Here is a 24,786-nt window from a genome sequence, read left to right on the forward strand (position 1 = left end):
GAAGAACAATAGTGCATAGGAATCTGGAACGTTAGGTCCATGAATCAAGGTAAACTGGATGTGGCCTAGCAGGAGATAGCAAAATTGAGCATTGATGACTTCAGTTCAGTTCAGTAGCTCAGTTGTGTCCATGAACCGCATGCGACCCCATGAACCGCATGCGACCCCATGAACCGCAGCATGCCAGGCCTCCATGTCCATCACCAACTCCCGGAGTTCACTCAAACTCACGTCCATTGAGTCGGTGATGACATCCAGCCATCTCATCCTCTGTTGTCCCCTTCTCCTCCTGTCCACAATCCCTCCCAGCATCAGAGTCTTTTCCAATGAGTCAACTCTTTGCATGAGGTGGCCAAAGTACTGGAGTTTCAGCTTTAGCATCATTCCTTCCAAAGAAAACCCAGGACTAATCTCCTTTAGAATGGACTGGCTGGATCTCCTTGCAGTCCAAGGGACTCTCAAGAGTCTTCTCCAACACCAGTTCAAAAGCATCAATTCTTCAGCACTCAGCTTTCTTCAGAGTCCAACTCTCACATCCATACATGACTACTGGAAAAACCATAGCCTTGACTAGACGAACTTTTGTTTGCAAACTAATGTCTGCTTTTTAATATGCTATCTAGGTTGGTCATAACTTTCCTTCCAAGGAATAAGTGTCTTAATTTCATGGCTGCAATCACCATCTGCAGGGATTTTGGAGCCCCCCAAAATAAAGTCTGATACTGTTTCCACTGTTTCCCCATCTATTTCCCATTAAGTGATGGGACCAGATGCCATGATCTTCGTCTTCTGAATGTTGAGCTTTAAGCCAACTTTTTCACCCTCCTCTCTCACTTTCATCAAGAGGCTTTTTTGTTCCTCTTCACTTTCTGCCATAAGGGTGGTGTCATCTGCATATCTGAGGTTATTGATATTTCTCCCGGTAATCTTGATTCCAGCTTGTGCTTCTTCCAGCCCAGCATTTCTCATGATGTATTCTGCGTATAAGTTAAATAAGCAGGATGACAATATACAGCCTTGACGTACTCCTTTTCCTATTTGGAAACAGTCTGTTGTTCCATGTCCAGTTCTAACTGTTGCTTCCTGACCTGCATATAGGTTTCTCAAGAGGCAGGTCAGATGGTCTGGTATCCCCATCTCTTTCAGAATCTTCCACAGTTTAGTGTGATCCACACAGTCAAAGGCTTTGGCATAGTCAATAAAGCAAAAGTAGATGTTTTACTGGAACTCTCCTCCTTATTCCATTGTCCAGCAGATGTTGGCAATTTGATCTCTGGTTCCTCTGCCTTTTCTAAAACCAGCTTGTGGAGAAGGAAATGGCAACCCACTCCAGTAATCTTGCCTGGAAAGCACCATGTACAGAGGAGCCTGGCAGGCTACAGTCCGTGGGGTCACAAGAGTCAGACACAACTTAGCGACTAAACCATCCACCACTACAAAGTGAACATATGCCTAAAGATAATGTGTGAAAAGGATATTTGCCATACACTAGCTAGTTTTTTGGTGGGAGGGTGGAAGTCAAGGAAGACTTGGGGTTATTTTTTCATCAACTTCCATTTTATACTTATTTATAATGGCCTTTTTTTTTTTTTTACTAATACTGTAAAACTATGAAAATGAATAAAATACTAAAAGTTTCATATATAAAAAAATAAAACCATCTTGAACACCTGGAAGTTCATGGTTCCCATACTGCTGAAGCCTGGCTTGGAGAATTTTGAGCATTGATGTCTTAGGTATCAGTGAACTAAAATGGACAGGAATGGGAGAATTTAATTCTGATGATACAGATGACCACTGTATCTACTAACTACAGTAGGGAGGAATTCCTTAGAAGAACTGGAGTAGTCCTCATAATCAACAAGAGTCTGAAATTCAGTACTTGGGTGTGGTCTTAAAAACAACAGAATAATCTCGGTTCATTTCCAAGGCAAACCATTCAACATCACAGTAATTCAAGCTTATGCACCAACCACTGATGCAAAAGAAGCTGAAGCTGACTGGTCCTAAGAAGACCTACCTCACCTTCTAGAACCAACACCAAAAAAGATGTATTTTTCATCATAGGTGATTGGAATGCAAAAGTAAGTTAAGAGATACCTGGAATAAGAGGCAAGTTTGGCCTTGGAGTACAAAGTGAAGCAGGGTTAAAGCTAACAGCGTTTTGTCAAGAGAACATGCTGGTCACAGCAAATACCCTTTTCCAACAATACAAAAGAAGACTCAACCATGGACATCACCAGATGGTCAATACTGAAATCAGACTGATTACGTTCTTTGCAGCCAAAGATGGAGAAGCTCTATACAGTCAGCAAAAACAAAACCTGGAGCTGACTGTGGCTCAGATCATGAGCTCCTTATTGCAAAATTCAGGATTAAATTGAAGAAAGTAAGGAAAACCACTAGGCCATTGAGGTATGACCTAAATCAAATCCCTTATGATTTTACAGTGGAAGTGAAAAATAGATTCAAGGGATTACACCTGATAGAGTGCCTGAAGAACTATGGACAGAGGTTTGCAACATTGTACAGGAGGTGGTGACCAAAACCATCCCAAAGGAAAAGAAATGCAAGAAGGCAAAGTGGTTGTCTGAGGAGGCTTTACAAACAGCTGAGGAAAGAAGAAAATCAAAAGGTAAGGGAGAAAGGGAAATTTATACCCAACTGAATGCAGACAAATAGCTGTGAAAAGAAGAGAAGCAAAAAACAAAGAAGAAAAGGAAAGATATACCCATTTGAATGTAGAGTTCCAAAGACTATCAAGGCAAGATGAGAAAGCCTTCCTCGATGAGAAAGCCTTCCTCGATGATCAGTGCAAAGAATAGAGGAAAACAATAGAATGGGAAAGACTAGAGATCTCTCCAAGAAAATCAGAGATACCAAGGCAGCATTTCACACAAAGATGGGCACCATAAAGGACAGAAATGGTATGGGCTTAACAGAAGCAGAAGATATTAAGAAGAGGTGGCAAGAATACACAGAAGAACTGTACAAAAAAGATCTTAATGATCCAGATAACCACGATGCTGTGATCACTCCCCTAGAGCCAGACATCCTGGAATGTGAAGTCAAGAGGGCATTAGGAAGCATCATTATGAACAAAGCTAGTGGAGGCGATGGAATTCCAGTTGAGCTGTTTCAAATCCTAAAAGATGATGCTGTGAACGTGCTGCACTCAGTATGTCAGCAAATTTGGAAAACTCAGCAGTGGTCACAGGATGGGAAAAGGTCAGTTTTCATTCCAATCCTAAAGAAGGGCAATGCCAAAGAATGTTCTAACTGCCATACAAATGTGCTCATTTCATATGTTAGCATATGCTCAAAATCCTTCAATCTAGGCTTCAGCAGTATGTGAACCAAGAATTTACAGAAGCATAAGCTGGGTTTTGAATAGGCAGGGGAACCAGAGATCAAATCGCCAACATTTGCTGGGTCATGGAGAAAGCAAGGGAGTTCCATAAAAATATCTGCTTCAGCTTCAGTGACTACACTAAAGCCTTTCACTGCATGGATTACAACAAAGTGTGGAAAACTCTTAAAGAGACAGGAATACCAGACCACCTTACCTGTCTCCTGAGAAACCTGTATGTGGGTCAAGAAGCAACAGTTAGAACCAGACACAGAACAATGACTGGGTCTTAATTCAGAAAGGAGTACAAGGCTGTATATTGTCACCCTGCTTATTTAACTTATATGCAGAGTACATCATGCAAAATGCTGAGTTGGATGAATCATAAGCTAGAATCAAGATTGCTTAGTGAAGCAATCCCATTGCTGGGCATACACACCGAGGAAACCAGAATTGACAGAGACACGTGTACCCCAATGTTCATCGCAGCACTGTTTATAATAGCCAGGACATGGAAACAACCTAGATGTTCATCAGCAGATGAATGGATAAGAAAGCTGTGGTACATATATACAATGGAGCATTACTCAGCCATTAAAAAGAATACATTTGAATCAGTTCTAATGAGGTGGATGAAACTGGAGCCTATTATACAGAGTGAAGTAAGCCAGAAAGAAAAACACCAATACAGTATACTAACACATATATATGGAATTTAGAAAGATGGTAATGATAACCCTGTATGTGAGACAGCAAAAGAGACACAGATGTTTAGAACAGACTTTTGGACTCTGTGGGAGAGGGAGAGGGTGGGATGATTTGGGAGAATGGCATTGAAACATGTATACTATCAGGTAAGAAACGAATTGCCAGTCTATGTTCGATACAGGATACAGGATGCTTGGAGCTGGTGCACAGGGATGATCCAGAGAGATGATATGGGGTGGGAGGTGGGTTCAGGATTGGGAACTCATGTACACCCGTGGCTGATTCATGTCAACGTATTGCAAAACCAATACAGTATTGTAAAGCAAAATAAAGTAAAAATAAAAATTAAAAAAAAAAGATTGCTGGGTGAAATATCAACAATGTCAGATATGCAGATGACACCACTCTAACAGCAGAAAGTGAACAGGAACTAAGGGTGAAATAGGACGGTGAAAAAGCTGGCTTGAAACTCAACATTAAAAAAACTAAGACCATGGCATCCAGTCCCATCACTTCATGGCAAACAGATGAGGGAGAAAATGGAAGCAGTGACAGATTTTACTTTCCTGCGCTCCAAAATCACTGCGGACAGTGACTACAGCCATGAAATTAAAAGACGTTTGCTCCTTGGAAGAAAAGCTATGACAAACGTAGACAGTGTCTTAAAAAGCAGAGACATCACTTTGCCAACAAAGGCCTGGATAGTCAAAGCTACGGTTTTTCCAGCAATTATGTATGGATGTGAGAGTTGGACCATTAAGAAGGCTCAACGCCAAAGAATCGATGCTTCTGAATTGTGGTGCTGGAGAAGACTCTTGAGAATCTCTTGGACTGCAAGGAGATCAAACCAGTCAGTCCTAAAGGAAATCAACCCTGAATATTCATTGGAATGACTGTTGCTGAAACTGAAGCTCCAATTCTCTGGCCACCTAATGAGAAGAGCTGACTCACTGGAAAAGACCCTAATGCTGGGAAAGACTGAGGGCAGGAGAAGTGGGCGACAGAGAATGAAGTGGTTGGATGGCAACACCGACTCAATGGACATGAATTTGAGCAAATTCTGGGAGATAGTGAAAGACAGAGAAGCTTGGCGTCCTACAGTCCATGGGGTCACAGAGTCAGACACAGCTTAGTGAAGAAAACAAAATGAAGATGTTAATGAAATAGTAATTAGTGGTAACAATTATTCACCATTGTTAATGTGCTTACTGCTACTGCATTGTACACTTAAAAATTGTTAAAATGGCAACTTTTAATGTTTGTTTTACTATAACTTAAAAAGCAATAATTAAAAATAAATGAAGAATGCCTTTATGTTAAAAAGACATTTAAAAAATGGGCAATGCACCCAACTCACCAATATCTGCATTCCCGATAACCCGGTGATTCTAGTAGGTATTTCCCTGGAGAATCTCTTCCCCATTCACAATGCGGTCTACATAAAGGGCAGTAGAGTTGAAATCCAACTGTTCCTCAATAGAGGAATGGATAAGTAAACAATGAAACACAATGCAGCCATTAAAATCATTGAACTGGATCTCCATGTCACACCACAGAACGGTAAATACCTCCATTAGTGAAAAAGCAGAACTATGCTGATGATAATTTTAAAACACAAAACTATGCATGTTGCCTGTGATATGTGTGAAAGTGAAAGTGAAGTCACTCAGTCGTGTCCGACTCTTTGCGACCCCATGGACTGTAGCCAATCAGGCTCCTCTGTCCATGGAATTTTCCAGAGTACTGGAGTGGGTTGCCATATCCTTCTCTAGGGGATCTTGCCAACCCAGGGATTGAACCCAGGTCCCCCACATTGCAGGCAGACACTTTACCATCTGAGCCACCAGGGTAGCACTAATAAAAGTACAAAGCAACCACAGAGATGGTTCTGGTTGTTTCTGGAGACAAGACGAAGAAATGAGATGGTGGGCTTTAACTATATCATTAGCATTTTATTCATCTTATTAAAAAAAACAGATCTGAAGCAAATATGGCAAAATGTTAAACATCTGTTTAACTTGTCTATGACATTATTTCCTGTATGTCTGAAATGTTTCATAATTAAACATTTTAGTGGGAAAAAATCTCAGAGCTCTCTGAAATCCTATTTAATATAAGTGAGATAGGGATCCAAATTTATTTAATTCCAGATGGCTAACCCACTGTTCCCAAACTCCATAGAAAATGCACTTTTACCAAACTCTGTGCACACTGCTCCCACCTAGGAGGCACCTGGAAGATGGAACTTCACCAGGCCAGCCCTGGAGTGGGGGATTCAGTCAGTCACTAAAGCTATTAACTTGGGGGCCCATCAAAAGCTGAAAATGAGAAGCAGTCAGATAGGAATACCATCAATTTTCTGCCACCAAAACCTCCAGACTCCCCAGAAAATATGTTGTATTTTTGCTCTAGTTACAGTAATAGTCCCCTACTCAGATCCCAGCCTTGCCCACATTCTGTTCTCATTCCTTCTCCTATACCTCAACCTACCCTCCTTTCTCCTAAGTCCACCCAGCATGTAAACCTGCTCCTACCTTAACACGTGAAACAACAAGCACAAAGTCCCACCTTCCCAAGCCCACACCCGTCCCCTTCAAATTCAGACTTCTTCAAAGACTTCCACTTTCTCACCACAGTGCTCAACACCTCAGCTTCACCAGCCCACTGAAACTGCTCTGCAGGAAACCGCCAATGACCTTTGGCACCGAGTCCAACCAAGGACTGGTCAGGGGAGGCTGCAAACAGGGCACTTACCAATCCTCATCTGGCTCCCATCCCTACCATCCAAATTTTTATTTCCATGTTTGTGTGTTGCTTTTATTAAAATGACAATTCCTATGATCGCTCACAAGCAGCTTTTAATTCTTCACTTCCTTGAGGTTCAGATGCAGCCAACACCACGGGCCAGTTCCTCTTCGAGACATGTCCTTTCTATGTTCTGTGTCACCACGGTCTCCTTTCTGGCCCCTTCTTCTCGGCAGAGACCGCTTCTGCCCAGGCTTTCAGTGATGGCTTCCTTGAGCTCTGTTCCACTTTTCTCACAATATCCTGTCTCTTTGGGTGGGATTTCATCCATACTACAGCTTCAATCATAACCAGTAGGTTGATGGCTCCGAACACTCTGGGTTCAATTTAGATCTCTCTCCTGAGCTGCGAACCCAGAGATCCCACAGCCTCCTCATATATATACATGGATGCCTATAGCCACTACAGTCATCCTATTCAAAACCCAAACCAACGTTTTCCTTTACCAAACCTACTGCTCTTCCCACTATACCCATCTTGGGAACGGAAACCACCATCTATCCAATTGCTCAAGCCAGAGACCTGGGACCCCTTGAATCTCTCCAATAATTCAAATGTCTTCATCCCCGGGCCACCTTGTTTTCTCACCTGGATCACTGTGACCACCTCCTCACTGGTCTCCCAATCATTTGATTCACTCCAGCCAGAGAACATTGATTTTCTAGGAATCAGTGAACTAAGATGGACTGGAATGGGTGAATTTAACTCAGATGACCATTATATCTACTACTGTGAGCAGGAATCCCTTAGAAGAAATGGAGTAGCCATCATGGTCAACAAAAGAGTCCAAAATGTAGTACATGGATGCCATCTCAAAAACAACAGAATGATCTCTGTTCGTTTCCAAGGCAAACCATTCAATATCATGGTAATCCATGACTATGCCCCAACCAGTAACACTGAAGAAGCTGAAGTTGAATGGTTCTATGAAGAACTACAAGACCTTCTAGAACTAACACCCCAAAAAGAATGTCCGTATCATATAGGGGACTAGAATGCAAAAGTAGGAAGTCAAGAAAGGAGTAACAGGCAAATTTGTCCTTGGAATACAGAATGAAGAAGGGGAAAGGCTAATAGAGTTCTGCCAAGAGAATGCACTGGTCATAGCAAACACCCTCTTCCAACAACACAAGAGAAGACTCTACACATGGACATCACCAGATGGTCAACACTGAAATCAGATTGATTATATTCTTTGCAGCCAAAGAAGGAGAAGCTCTATACAGTCAGCAAAAACAACACCAGGAGCTGACTGTGGCTCAGATCAAGAACTCCTTATTGCCAAATTCAGACTTAAATTGAAGAAAGTGGGGGAAACCGCTAGACCATTCAGGTATGACCTAAATCAAATCCCTTATGACTATACAGTGGAAGTGAGAAATAGATTTAAGGGCCTAGATCTGATAAGAGTGTCTGATGAAGTATGGACAGAGGTTCATGACACTGTACAGGAGACAGGGATCAAGACCATCAACAAGAAAACGAAATGCAAAAAAGCAAAATGGCTGTCTGAGGAGGCCTTACAAATAGCTGTGAAAAGAAGAGAAGCCAGAAGCAAAGGAGAAAAGGAAAGATAAAAGCATCTGAATGCAGAGTTCCAAAGAACAGCAAGGAGAGATAAGAAAGCCTTCCTCAGCAATCAATGCAAAGAAATAGAGGAAAACAACAGAATGGGAAAGACTAGAGATCTCTTCAAGAAAATTAGAGATACCAAGGGAACATTTCATGCAAAGGTAGGCACAATAAAGGACAGAAATGGTATGGACCTAACAGAAGCAGAAGATATTAAGAAGATGTTAAGAATACACAGAAGAATTGTACAAAAAAGATCTTCACGACCCAGATAATCATGATGGTGTGATCACTCACATTCAACTAGAGCCAGATATCCTGGAATGTGAAGTCAAGTGGGTCTTAGGAAGCATCACTACAAACAAAGCTAGTGGAGGTGATGGAATTCCAGTTGAGCTATTTCAAATACTAAAAGATGATGCTGTGGAAGTGCTGCACTCAATATGTCAGCAAATTTGGAAAACTCAGCAGTGGCCACAGGACTGGAAAAGGTCAGTTTAGAATGCTCAAACTACCGCACAATTGCATTCATCTCACACGCTAGTAAAGTCATGCTCAAAATTCTCCAAGCCAGGCTTCAGCAATATGTGAACCGTGAACTCCCAGATGTTCAAGCTGGTTTTAGAAAAGGCAGAGGAGCCAGAGATCAAATTGCCAACATCTGATGGATCACAGAAAAAGCAAGAGAGTTCCAGAAAAACATCTACTTCTGCTTTATTGATTATGCCAAAGCCTTTGACTGTGTGGATCACACTAAACTGTGGAAGATTCTGAAAGAGATGGGAGTACCAGACCACTTGACCTGCCTCTTGAGAAACCTGTATGCAGGTCAGGAAGCAACAGTTAGAACTGGACGTGGAACAACAGACTGGTTCCAAATTGGGGGAGTACATCAAGGCTGTATATTGTCATCCTGCTTATTTAACTTATATGCAGAGTACCTCATGAGAAACACTGGGCTGGATGAAGCACAAGGTGGAATCAAGACTACCAGGAGAAATATCAATAACATCCAATATGCAGATGACACCACCCTTACGGCAGAAAGCAAAGAAGAACTAAAGAGTCTCTTGATGAAAGTGAAAGAGGAGAGTGAAAAAGTTGGCTTAAAGCTCAATGTTCAGAAAACTCTGATCATGGCATCCAGTCCCATCACTTCATGGCAAATAGATGGGGAAACAGTGGCTGACTTTATTTTGGGGGGCTCCAAAATCACTGCAGATGGTGATTGCAGCCATGAAATTAAAAGACACTTGCTCCTTGGAAGGAAAGTTATGACCAACCTAGACAGCATATTAAAAAGCAGAGATATTACTTTGTCAACAAAGGTCCGTCTAGTCAAGGTTATGGTTTTTCTAGTAGTCATGTATGGATGTGAGAGTTGGACTATAAACAAAGCTGAGCGCCAAAGAATTGATGCTTGTGAACTGTGGTGTTGGAGAAGACTCTTGAGAGTCCCTTGGACTGCAAGGAGATCCAACCAGTCTGTTCTAAAGAAGATCAGTCCTGGGTGTTCATTGGAGGGACTGATGTTGAAGCTGAAACTCCAGTACTCTGGCCACCTGATGTGAAGAGCTGACTCATTTGAAAAGACCCTGATGCTGGGAAAGATTGATGGCAGGAGGAGAAGGGGACAACAGAGGATGAGATGGTTGGATGGCATCACCGAGTCAGTGCACATGGGTTTGGGTAGACTCCGGGAGTTGGTGATGGACAGGGAGGCCTGGCATGCTGCAGTTCATGGGGTCGCAAAGAGTCCAACACGACTGAGCGACTGAACTGAACGGAAGCAGAGCGAGCCGTCAAAACCAACAGTGAATTTGTCAGCATCTGCTCAAAAGATCAGGCTGGCAGAAAGTTCATTCGGGTTTTTTCTAGGACAGTACTTCATTGGTTTCCCCTTTTTCAGACTGTCCAAACTCCTCAGCACAGGTGCAGAGCTTAGCGTGACGTGACTTGTCCCCTAGCGACTGCCCAGCCTCACCTCCCGTAGTTCCCTCCAGCCAGTGCACAGCTATCAATCTCTCCCATCTCCAAGCCTTTTGAATTCCATGAACCTTCCACCTGGAACACCCTCTCCTTCCCACTCCTCTACAGTGGCTGGAATAACTCCTCATCCTTCTACTGCCAGTTCAAAGGTCACCTTCCCCACAGGTCTCCCCTCGACCTGGGTTAGTTCTTTGTGTGTTCCCCTATGAAAAATACCTCACCCGTCAGAGAGTCTGTCCGTGTGCTGTGGCTATTTGTATAATGTCTGTCTCCTGACAGCAAAACTAGGTCTCTCAGTCAGCATTTCCTCTCCAGTTGTCTGTCATAGTGCTTGGCACAGGGCACGCTGTCAGTAGCTATGAGGAAAATGAAGTCTTTGCCTTCAGTTCTCAGTGTTACGGAACATACAAACAAGTAAAGAAATATATAGAATACAATGAAGTAAGTGCTATAATAGATTATATATGTGTGTGGGTGCTGTGGATTGCTGTCATCTGAATGTCTGTGTCTCCCTAAAATTTGTAGGTTGAAATCCTCATGCCCACTGTGATGGTATCAGGAGAGGGTTCTGTCAGAGATGCTTAGCTCATGAGGTTGGAGCCCTCACGAATGGGATTAATACTCTTATGAAAGAGACCCCACAGAGCTCCTTTGTGAGGATACAAGAAGTCTGGGACTGGAAGAGGGTCCTCACCCAACCTCACTGGCACCCCAGTCTCAGACTTCAGCTTTTAGAACTTGAGAAATAAATTTCTGATGTTTATAAGCTACCTAGCCTGTGGTAGTTTGTTACAGCAGCCCAAACAGGCTAAGATGTGGATACATGTGGATGCGGATGTACTGATATATGAAGCACTGAAAGAACACAATGAACTTTCTGGGCTAGCCAAGAAAGGTCACAAAAAATACAGTGACATTTGAAATGGTTCATCATTCATTCAGTGAATAATCTCTGGGCATCTACTTGGTGCCAGGCACTGTGGAAGACACTGAGGATACAGCAGAAAATAAGACAGTCAGATATTGTCCCTGACTTCCTGGAGCTTATTCTAGTGGGGATAGACAAAGAAATTAAACCCAAACAATAAGCTAATTTCAGGAAACGACACATGCTTTGAAGAATATAAAACACCACAGGAGTTCACCAGGATGAAGGCAGAAGAGTGTGTGTCTGTGTGCCCGTCAGGTCTCCCTGTGGAGGTGTCACAGGGATATATAATCCGAATGAGAGGATGGAGACAGCCATTCAGAGATCTCTAGGCAGAGGAAACAGACCCAGTGGTTCAAAAGACAGGAAGAGGGACTTCCCTGGTGGTCCAGTGATAAGACTCTGTGCTCCCAATGCTGGGGGCCTGGGTTCAGTCCTTGGTTGGGAAAACTAGATCCCACATGCCCCAACTAAGTTCCAGTGCAGCCAAATAAACAAATAGTTTTTAAAAAACAAACAACAACAATAAAAAATCAAAGGGCAGGAAGAAGAGCAGTGGGACAGAAATGCAGTAAGATTTTATATATCTAACCCAGACCCTGTCCTGGAGTTCCAGAATTAGAGAGCCAACTACCAACTGACCATCACCACTGGGAGATCTACTACGCATTTTGAACTTCATATGTCCAACACCAGCCTACTTTACTCCTCCACACCCGTTCCCTCCCACTTAACTAAATGACAATTCCATTTTTCCAGCTGTTCAAGCTATAGGCCCTGGAATCATTGTGGACTCCCCGTCACATCCAATCCTTCAACAAATCTTATTGGCTCTATCTTCAAAATCTGCTTCAAAAGCAGCAGAATCTGGCTGCTTTCCCCCTTCTCTGCTGCTACCACCCCAGTCTGCTCTGAAGTATTTGGGTCTTATCATTTATGCCAGGCAGAATTATTGAAGGCTTTCCAGAACTCGGTAGAGAAGTGACACTTGCTCAGAGTGGTGTGTTAGAGCCAACTCGGGCCAGTTCACAAGAGCCAAGTAGTAAGTTTTCAGGAATGTTGCACTATGATTGACGTCATAGTGAAAGCATGAGTTTGGCCATGGTGGGGATATTTATACCATGGATATTGGCAGACATTACACCTGGGCTCCCCCCTCCCCCACCCCACCCTACCTGGGCGATCCTAGTGTCCCACACTTACCACCACACAACTGCATGTGCAAATTTGTATTGCGTAAAGAGAACTCTTGTGTCCCGGCTCTCTACAGGCGTATATGTTTGTGAATACACATTAGATCACCTGAGGAACTTGGCCTACCAGACAGCTGCCTGCCTGAATTCCTTTAAGTACCACAACACCAGGAAACTTTGTTAAGAGGCTGTTGGAGATGATGTAGGTGAGAGATGAAGGTATGAAGCATATGAGAGAAGATGTCAGCTATGAGAGAAATGCAGAAGAATGAAGGAGCTTCGTTATCGACTCTGATTCCTTTCCTCTATATCACTTCTCAGCTTTGTAATCACACGCTCATTTTTGTGATTCTTTAACCTCTGCCTTCGTCTCCCGCCTGCAGTCCATGAGGGTAGGGGCTGCATGTCTGCCCACCACTGCATCTCCAGAGTGGAGCCCAGTACCGACTCCAGCACGACCTCACTACAGAGTCAAGTAAGTGTAGAAAGGAGGACAAAGTGAAGAAGAGTCAGTAATGAAACTCAGGTGTCCAGCTTAGGGGAAAGAAAGGAGAAACACAGATAAAAGTGTGGTTGGTTGGTGGGAATGGAAATTGATACAACTTCTATGGAGAACAGTGTAAACGTGTGCTAATGCGCTTCAGTCGTGTCCGACTCTTTGTGACCCCATGAACTGTAGCCCACTAGGCTCCTCTATCTATGGAATTCTCCAGGCAAGAATACTGGACTGGGTTGCCATATCCTCCTCCAGGGGATCTTCCCAACCCAGGGATGGAATCCAAATCTCTTACATCTCCTTCATGGGCAGACAGGCTCTTTACCACTAGCACCACCTGGGAAGCCCAGAGAACAGTAGAGCTTCCTTAAAAAACTAAAACTACCATATGATGCACCAATCCCACCACAGGGTATACACCCTGAGAAAACCATAATTCAAAAAGACATATGCACTCCAGTGTTCAGTGCAGCACTATTTACAATAGGCAGGACATGGAAGCAGCCTCAACGTTCATCAACAGAAGAGACAAAGAAGATGTGGTACATATATACAGTGGGGTATTAGCCATAAAAAGGAACGAAACTGGGTCATTTGCAGTGATGTGGATGAACCTAGATTCTGTTATATAGAGTGAAGTCAGAAAGAGAAAAACAAATACCATATATTAATGTGTCTATACAGAATCTATAAAATGGTACTGATGAACCTATTTGCAGGGCAGGAATAGAGATGCAGACACAGAGAATGGACTTCTGGGCACAGTGGGGTAAGGAGCAGGTGGGATGAATTAACCGAGTAGCACTGACATGTATGCACTGCCATGTGTAAAGCAGGTAGCCCGCAGGAAGCTCCTGTACAGCACAGGGAACTCAGTTCCGGGCTATGCGCTCATCTAGGGGAGTGGGGTGTGGGGGCACGGACAGAGGCGGCTCAAGAGTGGGAGCATATATGTACACATATAGCTGTGTCACGTTGTTGTAGAGCAGAACCTAATACAACATTGTAAAGCAATTATGAACCAATTAAAAAAAAATAGAAGTGCCTGTGAAAATTGAGGCAGTGACACAAAGCTGGAAATATGAGTCTTAAACTTAGGGTCTAGGGCCTGGTAGACACTCTTGACTATACCACACAACCCTGCCCTCTTCCCTTAGACTCTGAGTTGTCACTGTCAGACTGTCAACGTCCCTCTCCCAAGACTCACCCGAACTTCAGCCTCCCGGGGCCTCCCGTTGAGGTCACACTTGGACCCATTGCCATAGGTCTGGCTGTGGTAGCGTTTCAGGCGATGCTGCTTGGAGGCCTGGGGAGGACATCAGGCATGAGGCAGGGGTGTGAGAAAGACAGCAAGGAGGAAGAAAAAGAGCACTCGCTCCTAAGACGGAGCCCAGAGAAGCACGTCAGTTAATCCTGCCCCTCCCCTTCTCAACAGAGCTCTCAGTCTGCAGCCCAGACCCCTTTCTCTCCCAGTCCCGCACCCCTGCCACCTTTGCTGTTTCATCATCCCAGTCGAAGGCCGATTGGTAGTAGCCAAGATAGAGGACTTCACCTTTGATCTCTGAATCTGCAAGAGAGAGCACAGTAAAGCATTGTTACCCTGTTCTCAGAGGACTGGGAGGGAAGGGAACTGGGGAGGCAGGTCACCTTCCATGACAGGTTTCTGAGGGCTTAGGGAAAACATAGGTGGAACTCACCTTCCATATGGTACTGCTGGATGTGGCGTCCATAACAGAATTCATATGTCCACCAGTCCTTGGTCTGACAATAAAAGAAAAAAGAACTGTCAGGGGGATGGAATGCAGACATCTCTTCTTGGAAACCAAAATCTCTCCTGGCCTCAAAACACATAACCACTGATTTACTTCTCATCTCCTCCTTATTCTTAATCCTCCAGATTCTTGGTGAGGAGGGCTCTTTGTCTTCTGTAACTTGGAGAGAGACTTCTACAGCCTAGTTGGTTTACTACTCTTCTCTTTCTAAATATTAAAAAAATTTTTTTCTTTGTAAATATTTTTTTTAATCCTTCTTTGTTGTCCATAAAGATAAGAAATCATGATATCCTTGAAGCACTCAGACCAGGGAAACATGGAATATCAAAGTATTAATTGAACTTCCTTGTACTGTTTTAGTTACTGTGGATACAGCTGTGAACAAGATAAATTCTCTGATTTCACAGACTTACATTCTAGTACTAGGATTCAGACCAAAAATAAATAAACTGATAATTCAGTTAATAATTTCAGGTCATGAAAAGTGCCATGATGAAAATAAAACAGGACACTGGGCAGAGAGTGACAGGGAAAGGGGTGACCTAACCAGGAAAGTTTCTCTAAGGGAGTACGCCTACTGCCTCAGCCTGACCCCTTTAAGCACCTCAGTATTGGTTTAATCTTTATTCTGAGATTTTCTATCCTAACACTCCTCTATAATCAGCAAAGTATCATCATTGGTTACAGGATTCTTTGCTTTTTTCCTGTCTGTACAATATGCCTGCTCCTTCAATGGCCTTCTTAACACCTACAGATACTCTGATCACTCTTCATTCACAGACACACTGTGAATAGATAACTAGTTCCCAAATAGATAACTAGTTTCCATGCCCTCCTTCCCTCTATCCCAGTTCCTTTCACCTTCAGCAGGCAGGGAGCATCTTTCATCGGGCTCAACAACTCAGGGATCCCAGGCCCTTGGTAAGCAGGTGCCTCCTCCTCCCTTTCACGCTGGAAGTGAATAGCTCCAGCTGGCAGGCGACATTCATAGCGCTGCTTGTACTTAGAGGAGACAATCACCACGTCCGAAGCTTGGCTCTGGGAAAGAAGTGGGGGTCGGGGGACAGGGAGGCAAACAGAGGTTTGGGATCAGGGAGAACAACGAGATCCCTCTTCACATAATGGGGAGGAGTCCAGTCAAGACAGAGTGAGCCACAAGTCCTCCAGCGGTGTTCAGCGGGTGAGGGGAGAGGGCACTCCCACTTTTTCACAGGGGAGGAGTCTGGGTGTTTCAATAGGGAACTGGGACCTGAAGTTGACAGAGGGAAGCCCCACCCCTCCCAGTCCCTGGCCCCAAGGGAATGGGTCTTTGACTACGATCTTCAGGAGTCCTCATAAAACCGCTGCTTACTCTTCCCGATTCTCCTTAGGCTTCCGCCACAGACTCCACAGCTGCCCTTTTTCCTCTACCTTCTCCTTCCCTTTCTGCCCAGGACCCTTGCCCATTTACGCCTCCTCACCTGGCCTCCCATGACAGGCAACGGCAGTATCTCGATCCCATAACGCATCTCACTCAGCTCCTCCAGGTTCAGGCTCCCGACCCCGCCGGTCAGACTTGCGGGTAACAGGAGCCCCAGAAGTAGCAGTCCCAACAGACTGGACAGCAGCGTTTCCGCCGCCATCTTTCGTTCCCCTTCTAATCCAGAACAACTCCTTCCGCCCTAAACCTGGCGGCGGCCTCATCCCGCCCATAACGCCCCAAGGTCTTATTGGCGAAACTTTCTGTCCCTCTCACGTGCCCTATTCCCATTTGTCAACGTAGCTCTAAAGCCCACGAGGAGGTGTATCATGACAATTAGCAAAATCACTCGCTACGCGTGATTGGTTGAAGAGGCCAACCAATCACCAATGATATCGGACCCCCTCCTCCCCTCTCCCAGTTCCAGGGAGGCGCGGTCTACACGCCGGGCCCAGTTAAGCAGTTTTTTGTGTGTGTTTTTTTCTTTTCTGTTCTAGCCCAGCTGTTGTACGCATTTCTGATTGCTTTTTAAGTCATTTTTTTATTGTGTCTGGCCGCCGCCAAGCGGATCTTTGAGGTGGATGGGTGCGTGCACACAATACTCTTGAAAGCTACTTAATATTTGTTACAAAACAATTATTGTATAGTAGCATTCCTCTTTTCATTTTACATACATATTTAGGTGATCTGGTAATTTGTGTCAAAACCTTTCTGGACGATCCTGCAGTTGTCTTCCAATAAAAATAGTCGTGTCCGACTCTGTGAACCCATGGGCTCCTCCGTCCATGGGATTCTCCAGGCAAGAATACTGGAGTGGGTTGCCGACCCAGGGATCAGAATCGAACCCAGGTCTCCCACATTGCAGGCAGACACTTTAACCTCTGAGCCACCAGGGAAGCCCCCAAAGAAATAATGGGAACTTCCAGTTGAAAACTGGGAGCTGGACAGCTGCGAGTGACAAACGTAGGTATTGTCTTCCAGGCCACTTAGGAACAAAGGGAAAGGAGACAGCAGCAACATTTCAGAAGCTAGAAAGCAAATGGAGGAATGGGAACTGATTAAGTAATCCTGAGAAATTGATTCCTAAACAAACATAAACAAGATCATGACTATATCTTTGGAAAAACTGATCTGGAGACTCTGTCCCGCCCAACAGAGAAATCCCCAAAGATATTTTCATCAGGGTTCTCTTAAAGAAACAAAATGAGGGAATCCTACATTTAAGTCCTTGGCCGAGAATCCTGCACTGCAGGGAGATTCTTCTCTGTCCGAGCCACCGGGGAAGCCCTCGTGCCCTAGCCGGCACACAAGCTTTCCAATCAGTTTTTTGATAGCCTCACTTCAAAATATAAGCGGACAGCCAAGGATCATAAAACATTTAAGGAATGTCTTTAATATACAAAGAAGAAAACAAAACAACAAGAAGAAGAAAAGCAGCAACTCAGAGGAAGCAAATTGCAAGGGAGAAAAAGCAACCGAAAATTAATTCAAACAAACAAAAACCCATCAGTAAGAGCCTCAGATAAATAATATATTGTGTGCATAAAATTATAGCAGGAGGAGGGCGGAGCGAGCACCGCAGACCTGGGACCCGCGTTAGATCGTGCAGTCTCACCGCCTAGTTAGGGCGGGCGGAGGAGGGGACCTCCAACCGCGATCCCCGTGGGGGGGTGTTTTCCCTGTCCCACGGAGGCCGCGCCTCCCTCGCCGGACCTGAAAGAGAAAAGAGCAAAGCTTGCAGAGGCTGCAGAGAGAAGACAGAAGGAGGCTGCATCTCGAAGTATTCTGAATGTTCAGTCTGTGGAAGAAAAGAGAAGAAAAAAGAAAAAATAGAAAAAAAAAAGGCTACATCTGAACCCCCACCAGAAGGTGGACTTGGACAATTTTATAAAGCATGAGTGTAAGAGTCTACTGCCAATAACTATACCTGCAATCAAGTGGACATCCTCAATTTAATTTCTTCTCTTTGAATAAATGAAGATTCAGACTTTGTAATTTTAGAGCTCTAAAGTGCAGTGCTTTTTCAAAACTGAATATTGAAAATCCTTTTGATTGTCAGACTTAGAAAATGTCCAGACCTTTCATTAAATATTTATTTTCCCTACATGTGCTCTTCTGCAGACACTGGGTGATTTGCTATTTTTCAGTAGTCAGAACATGGAACTAAATTGTGAATATATATTTATATTGCATGGAAAAAATTTGCATATGTCTCAAATATTCAAATTTGCACTTGTATTTCCCCTCCTTTATAAAGTGATCTAGCTGTTTTTAATTTGCCACTTAATCTCATATCTCATTATTTCATTATATGCGAAGATTTTTGCTTAAACTTCCAGAGGTTCAAGCTGGTTTTAGAAAAGGCAGAGGAGCCAGAGATTAAATTGCCAACATTCGCTGGATCATCGAAAAAGCAAGAGAGTTCCAGAAAAACATCTACTTCTGCTTTATTGATTATGCCAAAGCCTTTGACCATGTGGATCACACTAAACTGTGGAAGATTCTGAAAGAGATGGGAGTACCAGACCACCTGACCTGCCTCTTGAGAAACCTGTATGCAGGTTCAGGAAGCAACAGTTAGAACTGGACATGGAACAACAGACTGGTTCCAAATAGGAAAAGGCGTACATCAAGGCTGTATATTGTCACCCTGCTTATTTAACTTATATGCAGAGTACATCATGAGAAACACTAGGCTGGAAGAAGCAAAAACTGGAATCAAGATTGCCGGGAGAAATATCAATAACCTCAGATATGCAGATGACACCACCCTTATGGCAGAAAGTGAAGAGGGGCTAAAAAGCCTCTTGATGAAAGTGAAAGTGGAGAGTGAAAAAGTTTGCTTAAAGCTCAACATTCAGAAAACAAAGATCATGGCATCTGGTCCCATCACTTCATGGGAAATAGACGGGGAAACAGTGGAAACAGTGTCAGACTGTATTTTGGGGGGCTCCAAAATCACTGCAGATGGTGATTGCAGCCATGAAATTAAGACTCTTACTCCTTGGAAGGAAAGTTATGACCAACCTAGGTAGCATATTAAAAAGCAGAGACATTACTTTGCCAACAAAGGTCTGTCTAGTCAAGGGTATGGTTTTTCCAGTAGTCATGTATGGATGTGAAAGTTGGACTGTGAAGAACGCTGAGCGCCGAAGAACTGATGCTTTTGACTGTGGTGTTGGAGAAGACTCTTGAGAGTCCCTTGGACTGCAAGGAGATCCAACCAGTCCATTCTAAAGGAGATCAGCCCTGGGTGTTCTTTGGAAGGACTGATGTTGAAGTTGAAACTCCAGTACTTTGGCCACCTCATGCGAAGAGTTGACTCATTGGAAAAGACTCTGATGCTGGGAGAGATTGGGGGCAGGAGGAGAAGGGGACGACAGAGGATGAGATGGCTGGATGGCATCACCGACTCGATGAACATGACTTTGAGTGAACTCCGAGGTTGGTGATAATAGGGAGGCCTGGCATGCTGCAATTCATGGAGTCGCAAAGAGTCGGACATGACTGAGCGACTGAACTGACTGACTGGAGACTCAGTGCCTTTTGAACTGATCATCAGGGAAAATCTTGAAAAATTATTTGAAGGCCTTATATGAAGGAACACTGTAAATTTTTAGAACTTACTAAGAAATTAATATTTCTGGAAAACATTAAACTTCTTATAATTTATTTTCTACCTCTGTAGCTTATAAAATTGACATACCCTGTTTTACATTATAATGAAGTTTTTCTTTTGCTTGCTTAATTTAAAATTATATATTGGTGATGCCATCAGAGGGCAGTGATGTACAATATACAGTATTAGATTCAACTCTATAAAGATCTTTGTAGTAATTGAATGAGTTAAACTAAGAATCTGGATGGGTTATACTTAGTGCTAATGTTGTTTGTCCAAATTTCATAGGTGTTTTTATTATTTTGTATTTATTAAAAAATGATTATAAGATTTTTATAGATGTGAAATTGCCAAGGCAAGTATGAATGTATGAAAGAAATATGTAAGTACTCTATTTTAAAAGTCTACTTTAAACAAATATATTGCAAGGTAATTCTATGTGATGCCCTGCCATAAACTTTTTAGATTTTTGCTCATTGGTAATATGTATTATAGAATTTTTGGCCTTTTGAGTTTTTAATATATAATGAGCTAAAGTAGAAGAATTACTGCATTTTTTAATTTGGTTGCTATTTTGGATGATAAGGCCAAAGTCTGAGCCCTAAATTGGAATTTTCAGGTATTAAGTCCAACAAGGATTATAAATTAAATAGACCAACTCACCTTATTTACAAAAAGGAAACTGGACTACTATCTTGCTCATCCCTCTTACAAATCTTGTTTTATATTGCAGTATATTATGTATTTTAATTTTAAAGAGTTTGAACTGTAATATAGATCTCTTGACTCCTCATTGGAAAAATTATTTTCTTTGATTATTGAATGAAATATTCTGTGACTATCCAGGCAAGATATGTAGTTATAGACAGGTTCAATTTTCTTTATCCTTTAGAGAATTGGTGGTATGTTTGTTCATGAAAGATCATGAAGTCATTGGATTATATTTTAGAAATAAAATTTTTGACTTAAAATTTACAACAGAAATTTATTATTTTTTTTAAGGAAGCAATTTTTAAAAGCAGCTACTATTCAGAGAAAAAAAAAAGAGCTCTTAGAAATCAAAACCAGTAAAAATAAAAATTCAATAGAAATTCAATAGAAAGACTAGAGAATAAAGTTGAAAATTAATGGTTGGGAATCTGCCTGCCAATGCAGGAGACATGGCTTCAATCCCTGATCCATGAAGATTCCACAAGCCTCAGAGCAACTAAGCCTGTGCGCCACAACTCCTGATCCAGCGCTCTAGACCCTGGGGTCTGCAACAGGAGAAGCCACTCCAGTGAGAAGCCTGAGCATCACAATGAAGTGATCCCTCTCTCCACAACTAGAGAAAGGTCATGCATGCAAAAGTGAAGACCCAGTGCAGCCATAAATAAACAAATAAGTAAGTCTTTGAAAGAAAGAAAGAAAATGAAATTTGTCCTACTTTAGGAGAAAATTAATAAAATGTAAAGGATCAGTCCAGCAGGTCCAGCATCTGAATATTGCATACGTGGGTACTCAGTTGCTTCAGTTGTATCCAACTCTTTGCGACCCCCATGAACCACAGCCCAATCAGCTCCTCTGGCCAAAGAATTCTCCAGGCAAGAATACTAGAGCGGGTTGCCATTCCCTCATCCAGGGGGTCTTCCCGACCCAGAGACTGAATCTGGGTCTCCTGCGTCATGGGTGGATTCTTTCCACCGAGCCACCGGGAAAGCCTCTCTGAATAGCGAGGGTTTCACAAAAAGGACAGAGACTCAGAAAGGAAGAAATCATCACCAAAATTATTTTAAAGTATTGTGTTATCCTAAAATGAAGAAAGTCTCTAAATTGGAAGGGCGCACTGATAGCAAACCCGCACCAAATCCTTCATCATAGAATTTCAGAACACTGGACACAGACAGACAATTCTAAGAGCTTCCAGAGAAAAAGGACAAGTTGCATACAAAGAGCAAGAATCAGAATAGCATTTGGCTTATCAAAACTCTGTAAGATAGAAGACAGTAAAGAATGGCTTCGAAATTTTGAAGAAAACTGTTTCCAACCTAGAATTCTATTAATACACACAGCCAAACTATGATCTAACTATGAGTCCAGAATAAAGACAATTTCAGACATGCAATTCAAAATACAGATATTCCATGCATTGTTCTTCAGAAAGTTAGGAGAGGATTTATTCAGTTCAGTTCAGTCGCTCAGTCATGTCCGACTCTTTGCGACCCCATGAATTGCAGCACGCCAGGCCTCCCTGTCCATGACCAACTCCTGGAGTTCACTCAGACTCACCTCCATCGAGTCCGTGATGCCATCCAGCCATCTCATCCTCGGTCGTCCCCTTCTCCTACTGCCTTCAATCTTTCCCAACATCAGGGTCTTTTCCAATGAGTCAGCTCTTCGCATGAGGTGGCCAAAGTACTGGAGTTTCAGCTTCAACATCATTCCTTCCAAAGAAATCCCAGGGTTGATCTCCTTCAGAATGGACCGGTTGGATTTCCTTGCAGTCCAAGGGACTCTCAAGAGTCTTCTCCAACACCACAGTTCAAAAGCATCAATTCTTCGGCACTCAACCTTCTTCACAGTCCAACTCTCACATCCATACATGACCACAGGAAAAACCATAGCCTTGACTAGAGGATTTATTACACCAAGACAAATAAATTAGTCAAAAGAGAGAAAGGTATGAAATCCATGAAACAGAGTATCCAGCACAAAAGAGAAAAAGAAATCCCCAAGGTGATGTTACAGGGAGATTTCAAGTTGTAGGGCAGGATCAGAGATCAATTCATCAAGATTAGAGAAAATTCAGGATTCAGGAGTGATTTTTTTTAGAAATAAAATTGATAGACTACCTAAGATATTGGAACTTACTGAAGAGACATTTGCTTAACCAGAGGATATATTAATGATAAGTATGTAGAGGTGCCTAGTGGGCTACAGTTCATGGCAGGTCAAAGAGTCAGACATGACTGAATGAACCCCCACACACACATGTGTAGAAAGTTAAGGGGAGAAAAACACATTAATTCTTATGAAGATAAAAAGTTGTGCTGGAAAAGCTAACCAGATTTCTGTTTTCTTCAACACAGTTGGTTAACCTTGCACTAAAGATGATTTAAAATGCTAAGTGAAATACAATTATCTTCCTTCTTAAAGCAAGGATAAAGCCAACAAAATAGTAAAGAATTAACAGGCCCAAACTTAAATTAAGTCAGAAACCTAGAGAGGTATTCAAAACCCTGTAGTTACATTTGCTTGGAGGGCATTTGCCAAATTTGCAGAATTAAGCTTTGTTTTGTTCATGTATGTTTTGAACTCTTTTTTAAATTGAAGTATAGGTGATATACTTCACCTCTATCTGAGGAGGAGCCTGGTAGGCTACAGTCCACGGGGTCACAAAGAGTCGGACACAGCTCACCACCTCACTTCACTTCATAGGTGATATACAAAATTATGCAAGTTACAGGTGTACAGTGTATTGACTCATAATTTTTAAAGGGTAAACTCCACTTATAGTTATTATAAAATATTGGTCACCTTCCCTGTGCTGTACAATATATCCCTGTAGCTTATTTTATGCCCAACAGTTTGTACTTCTTAATCCACTGCTCTCTATTGCCTCTCCTCCCTTCTCTCTCTGCACAGGTAATCACTAGCTTTTTTCTCTATATCTGTGAGTTTGCTTTTTTGTTGTTGTTATATTGTCTAGCTTGTTGTATTTTTTAGATCTGATATATGTGATATTATACAGCATTTGTCTTTCTTTGTCTGACATTTTACTTAGCGTGATATCCTCCAAGTCCATCCATGTTACTACAAATGGCAGATTTTCTTTATTTTTTATGGCCAAGTAGTATTCCATTGTATGTATATACATATTGCTGGATCATATTGTAGCTCTATTTTTAGTTTTTTGAGAAACCATACTGTTTTCCACAGCAATTGCACCAATTTACCTTCCCACCAACAGTGTGCAGATGTGAGCTTTCTCTCTAGAGAAAGGGAAAGACGATCCTTCGGGGGTGAAGAGTTTGAGGAAAGATTCTCCTGCTGGTGGACCTGCCCCCAGCTCCGCAGCTCCAGAGACCTGCAAGGAAGGTAGCCTCAGAGCCAAACAAAGATGGAGAATGTGTGATTACAAGTAGGACTTTAAAAAATTTTACAGAACAATTTCACAACATTTAAATGTTTTTTAAAAATTCAAGCTGTAAATTTAGATTTAAGTGGTTCTGAGGAGGAGAAAATAATGGTGTGGGCACTTAGCTGAAGTAAATGCAAATTCACTCTGGAAAAATGTCCTCTTCATCCCAGACCCCAAAGAACTCCTACAGATCATTTCCTAGGGAAGTTAGTGACTCTTAATGAAAAATAACTAAACCCCAAAGGAGACAAGACACTGTGAATGAGAACCAGAAGAAACAGCAGCAGAAACTGAGCTTCAAAGACTTCAGATATGGTAATTATCTGACATAGATTATAGAGTAATTATGCTTACTATACTTAAAGAAATACAAGAGAAATTTGAAAATATATCGGAAAACAGGAAGCTATAAAAATAATCTAACATTTAAAGTAGAGACTCTAGAAATACAATTATAAAGTTTTAAACTAAAAATTGAATAAAGTAACTAAGTAGTTTAAGAAGAAATTATTCTTCATGGAAGAATTCTAGCTAATAAGAGCAGAAGGAATTCTATACCGTCATCATTTTACAATCCTAATGAAATGATCTAGGCAATAGTCATCAATGACTATCAGAAATATTAAGCAAGAGGCTTATACATGAATCAAACTGACACCATGTGCACATACTGATAAAACTTAACGAGAAGAAGAAATTCCAGACAGTATGTGCTTCTTGATGGGATACAATAGGAAGCACAGAGCATTTTCTACAAAGGATTCTTGCCAAAAAAA

General features: G+C 42.3%; 1 protein-coding gene and 1 pseudogene across 2 annotated transcripts in view; one reads left to right on the top strand and one right to left on the bottom strand.

Moving 5' to 3' along the window:
• The window catches only part of OS9 (OS9, endoplasmic reticulum lectin), a 35,583-nt gene extending 19,116 nt beyond the window's left edge, over window positions 1–16,467 (bottom strand). Inside the window, exons 1-5 of one of the 2 annotated variants that reach the window (XM_018048009.1) lie at window positions 16,273–16,467; window positions 15,674–15,850; window positions 14,738–14,801; window positions 14,531–14,607; window positions 14,248–14,346 (exon numbers count right to left, since the gene is read on the bottom strand). In XM_018048009.1, coding sequence (XP_017903498.1) covers window positions 14,248–14,346; window positions 14,531–14,607; window positions 14,738–14,801; window positions 15,674–15,850; window positions 16,273–16,434 — 579 coding nt within the window. In that variant the 5' untranslated portion in view covers window positions 16,435–16,467. The remainder of the gene's footprint in view (window positions 1–14,247; window positions 14,347–14,530; window positions 14,608–14,737; window positions 14,802–15,673; window positions 15,851–16,272) is intronic. The other variant, XM_018048008.1, reaches the window with a different exon arrangement.
• Window positions 16,601–18,241, top strand: LOC108636103 (annotated as a pseudogene).

This window comes from Capra hircus, chromosome 5, assembly GCF_001704415.2.
Source record: "Capra hircus breed San Clemente chromosome 5, ASM170441v1, whole genome shotgun sequence".
Classification (NCBI taxonomy): domain Eukaryota; kingdom Metazoa; phylum Chordata; class Mammalia; order Artiodactyla; family Bovidae; genus Capra; species Capra hircus.